The 4,732-nt window shown below is 38.5% G+C and overlaps 1 protein-coding gene across 1 annotated transcript in view; it reads left to right on the plus strand.

The window, feature by feature from the left end:
- Positions 1-525: 525 nt before the first annotated feature.
- Positions 526-4,732, plus strand: part of pcdh20l (protocadherin 20-like) — a 4,644-nt gene continuing 437 nt past the window's right edge. The window contains exons 1-2 of the mRNA NM_001351716.1: positions 526-659; positions 2,144-4,732. The exon at positions 2,144-4,732 is cut by the window's right edge and continues 437 nt beyond it. Coding sequence (NP_001338645.1) covers positions 639-659; positions 2,144-4,624 — 2,502 coding nt within the window. The 5' untranslated portion in view covers positions 526-638 and the 3' untranslated portion in view covers positions 4,625-4,732. The remainder of the gene's footprint in view (positions 660-2,143) is intronic.

Below are 4,732 nucleotides of genomic sequence, written 5' to 3' on the forward strand. Positions count from 1 at the left end.
CCACTTTTTGTAGATTTGCTTTTTCAGTGGTTCAAGTTCTATACAAAGAAAAAAGACGATAATTATTAAACTAATAAAGAATATTAATCAAAACTAAAAATATGGCTGGAATAAAGTCATCAAAGATTCTGAGATGTAATATCGCTTTTACACTCAGGATGGCGACTTAGCCTAAACATGACCAAATGACACCGTTAACATAACTGCCATAATATGCCATTCCACAGTATTTTATTTTGAAATTCATAGTTTCAGTAGGCTACACTTCTGTTCAGACGTGCAAAACTGAACCTCAGTTGAAAAGCAAGCCATACTATATAATCTATTTTATTATAATTGAGTGTGTATAGTATTATTACTGCATTAAGGGGCTTAGTGTTGAAAGGGATAAACTACCTTAGCGCGACCCATCTGTCTTTGAATAGCACTTAACCAGAAAACATCCCGTCAGACCAGTATTTTTCCCTTTCTGCCAACGAATGAACAATCGTGAGTTAATCTTCAGTCGTTCACCTGTAACTCAGGTAAGGTTTCCGCCCCGACACATTTCGTGCGAGTGAGTGAGAGCTACTCATGCTCCCAGAGATCAACATGTTCTTGAAGAATGGACTGCTTGGCAGAGTCGGCACTACCACATAATGAATTGGAAAACACTACAGGTCAGTGTCTGATATAATAAAATAATTATAAATTAGTCCATTGTAATAAATAAATATCCTTATATCTCTTAGTTTCACACTGAACACCGAGTCGGGGCTTACACAGAGGTAAAAGTCCTCTGCAGTCTGTGTAGTAACTGGTCGGGGTTCCATTAGTTCCATTAATGTTTATTAATGTATTTGATTGCATGGACAAACAATGAACATTGTATTTATCATAGTATTCGTCTTTGTTGACGTTAATGCATGGGGGAAAAAGTTTTCAATTGTTGTTAGTTGTTGCATATGATAACAAGCATGAATTTGGATTTGAATAATGTATATTAGTAAATGTGGCACTATGATTGATAAATGCTGCGCAAGTCTTGTTCATTATTAATTATTCATGCATGTAAATACATACAACTAATAAAACCTTATTGTAAAGTGTGACCTTGGTTTTGTAATAGTTCCCTGTAATAATTCATAAACTTAGCCTGTCAGGTGGCACTTCTTAATTTTTTTATTATTATTATTATTTTCTTTGTTGTTGGTGAACAAACAAATTAAATTGAAACTAGACTACAAAGTACTAGACTGCTAATTAAACTACTGAATACTACAAAATTGTATATATTTACAAAATAATAAACAATATAAAACTTTAAAAAGCTAAATAAATATATATATATAAAAAAATCATATATTGAAGTCAGAATTAGTAGCTTACCACAATCACCCCCCCCCCCCAATTAAATAATAGCCCCCATTTTTATTTTTTCACCAATTTCTGTTTAACAGAGAGAAGATTTTTTTTGTTTCTAAACATAATAGTTTTAATAACCCATGTCTAATAATAACTGTTTTGTTTTATCTTTGCCATGAAGACAGTAAATAATATTTAACTAGAATTTTTTCAGTACACTTCTATGCAGTAGAAAGTGACATTTAAAGTCTTAACTAGATTAATTAGGTAACCATTCAGGTAGCGTAATTGGGCAAGTTATTGTATAACAGTGGTTTGTTCTGCAGGCTATTGAATAAAAAATATAGCTTAAAGGGGCTAATAACTGTGTCTTTAAAATTGATTTTTTTTTTAAAATTAAACACTGCTTTTATTCTAGCCAAAATAAAACTTGGAATATATAATACTTTCTCCAAAAGAAAAAATATTATCAGAGATACTGTGAAAATGTCCTTGCCCTGTTAAACATCATTTGGGAAGTATTTAAAAAAAGAAAAAAAAAATTGTTCAGTTAAATTTTGTCCCCTGTTCATAGAAAACATGCAGACATTTGCAAGCTTGGTTTAGATTATTCTAAAGTTACATTTCTGAGTGCTGGAACATGTAAGACTACATTTCAGCATGAGTAACAACACATGGGAGAAAAAAAAAACTCTGACTTGGTGGTTAAGGATTACACGCTTAACTCCTGAGTCTGGTTAAACTTTCATTTGGAAAGAAGGATGTCTGCCAGTAGTAAGTCTCTTCTCTTGTTTTGTAGTGGGTGCTTCTCTTGGCATGTGCTGGGCAAATCCATAGCCTTGCACTGCGTTTCAGCGTCCTGGAGGAGCAAGAAGCAGGCCTTAAAATTGGAACACTAAGTACAAACTACTCAGCTCCATACCGGCTTCTCAATGAAAGATACATCAGGGTGGATGAGATAACAGGGGATCTGTTCACTAAAGATCGCCTTGATAGAGAAACTTTGTGTCCATCACATCAGGATGGAGAATGTACTTTTTTAAATACTGCAGTCGTGAGCCCTCATTTGGACGTAGTTCCAATGGTAATTGTTGTGAATGATATTAATGACAATGCTCCTGTTTTCGAAAGGAATGAAATTCCTCTACGCATACCTGAAGATACGTCCATTGGGACTACTTTCCTGCTGGATGACCAAGCCCAGGATAAGGACACTGCAAATAATGGCTTGATACATTATCATTTAGAGGGATCTAATGGATTTTTTGGCATCAGACAAGAGGATTATGGACTCGAGCTCATAGTACAAAAGGAACTAGACCGAGAAACTCAGGATAACTACTTCTTAGTTCTTGTAGCAGTAGACAGAGGTTCAATGCCACTCAGCGCTACTGCTAATCTCAGTGTAACTGTAACCGATGTTGATGACAACTGCCCAGAATTTGATGATGATAGCCCCATCAAAGCCATTGTGCCAGGATTAGGAATCAAGGGCACTGCGGTGGCTCAGCTTAAAGCAACAGACAAAGACCTGGGCCAAAATGCCCAGATCACATTTTCCTTCAGCCGTCAGATCTCAGACAGAGCCAAAACACTCTTTTACATGGACAGACACACAGGCCTGATCAGCTTAGCAGTTGATGTGCACACTGACAGTCCTGAGGAGCACATGCTGAAAGTTTTTGCGAATGGTCCACTTTGCCCCCCTGCACAAGCTCAAGTAACTGTATACATTCAGCCCATGGTGAGCTCTGAGCCGACCATAAAGATCAGGTTTGTCACAGAGCATAAAAACCAAGTAATCATGTTACAAGAGAACGAACCCCCCACCGTCTTGGCCCTCTTGGAGTTGGAAGACACCTCTAGTGATAAAGGTACTCTGTCCTTAGAAACAGACAGCATGCCATTTTCTTTGAAACAGCAAGCAGGCAGCTATTTGCTTTCAACATCAAAAGCTCTAGATTTTGAGCTGTGCGGCGAGTACGATGTTACAGTTGTTATTTCTGATCCTCATGGCGCACGCCTACATGGAAGGGAAGTGATCAAAGTGGTGGTTCAAGATCTGAATGATAATGCCCCAAAGTTTGAACAAACACGTTACGAAACAGACATCAAGGAGAACAACAAGCCTGGAGAGTTTCTGCTGAAGGTACAGGCTACTGATGCAGATAGCCATCAGTTTGGCAAAGTAGAGTATAGGATTACAAACGGGAGTCCTTTCAGAATTCAGGAAGAGACAGGTGTGATATTGGTCACAGAGCCTTTAGATAGAGAACAGCAGGGGACATACATCCTGACTGTTCTTGCCCAGGACGGCGGCGATCCTTCTCAGGAGGCCTTTGCTATTGTGTTTGTAAATGTACTGGATATGAACGACAATCCACCAGCCTTTCCAACCCCTCATTTCTATTTTTTTGTGTCTGAGAGCCTTCCGCATCTTTCTCAAGTCGGTAAAGTCACAGTAAGTGATGCTGATGACGGAGACAATGGAAGAATAGTGGATTTGCGTATATTAAATGACAAGGCCCCTTTCGTCATAGACATGTCACAAGGGATGCTCCGCAGTACTGGTGAAGTCGACCGTGAGAAGCAAGATCGCTATGAGCTTTTGGTTGTCGCTGTAGATGGTGGCAGTCCAGTCCTCTCCACTACTGTGAAAATGACTGTTTTTGTTGAGGATATCAATGATAATCAACCACAGGTCCTTCTTCCTAGCAGCAACCTGTCCTGTCTGACCATATCTCCAGCTACCCAGGCAGGAAGCATGATAACAAAGATCTACGCCATTGACGAGGACTCAGGAATGAATTCAGATATCACATATCAAATTATTGCAAGTGAACCAGCTCTCCAAAGCCCCTTTCAGATTGACCAGCACTCAGGAAACATCACCCTTGTCCAGCATCTGCGCGGTGAAGACTACGGCATGCACCACCTTTTCATAGTTGTTCGTGATGGAGGAAAACCAGACCCGCTGCAGACCACCATATGGGTTAATTTACTGGTCAATGAAACTTTGGAAAAATGTCACGTTAATGCTGTCCCAGAATACTCTCCTCAGACATTGCCTACTTCAATGCCGCTTTCTGTCAGAGGCTCCAGATGTGAATCAAATTCCTGGCTCATTTTTCTTTGTGGCCTGGGCCTGATGGTCATGTCGGTTTTTATTCTTCTAGTGTCTGTAGTGGTATTTCTAAAACACAAAAAGACGAGAAGAAAAATGGAAAAAAAGGATGTATGGGAAAGTAAAAATATCTGTGAACTGAAACCTTTAAACTAATGCAAAGGCCTTACAGATATACTGATTAAATATTTTTGCAAGTATGGCAAGAGTGAAAATATATGTATATATTTCTTTCTTTGAAATAATATTCTTTGGCTAGTATTA

The sequence above is a fragment of the Danio rerio genome, chromosome 14 (genome assembly GCF_049306965.1).
Source record: "Danio rerio strain Tuebingen ecotype United States chromosome 14, GRCz12tu, whole genome shotgun sequence".
In the NCBI taxonomy this organism is placed as follows: domain Eukaryota; kingdom Metazoa; phylum Chordata; class Actinopteri; order Cypriniformes; family Danionidae; genus Danio; species Danio rerio.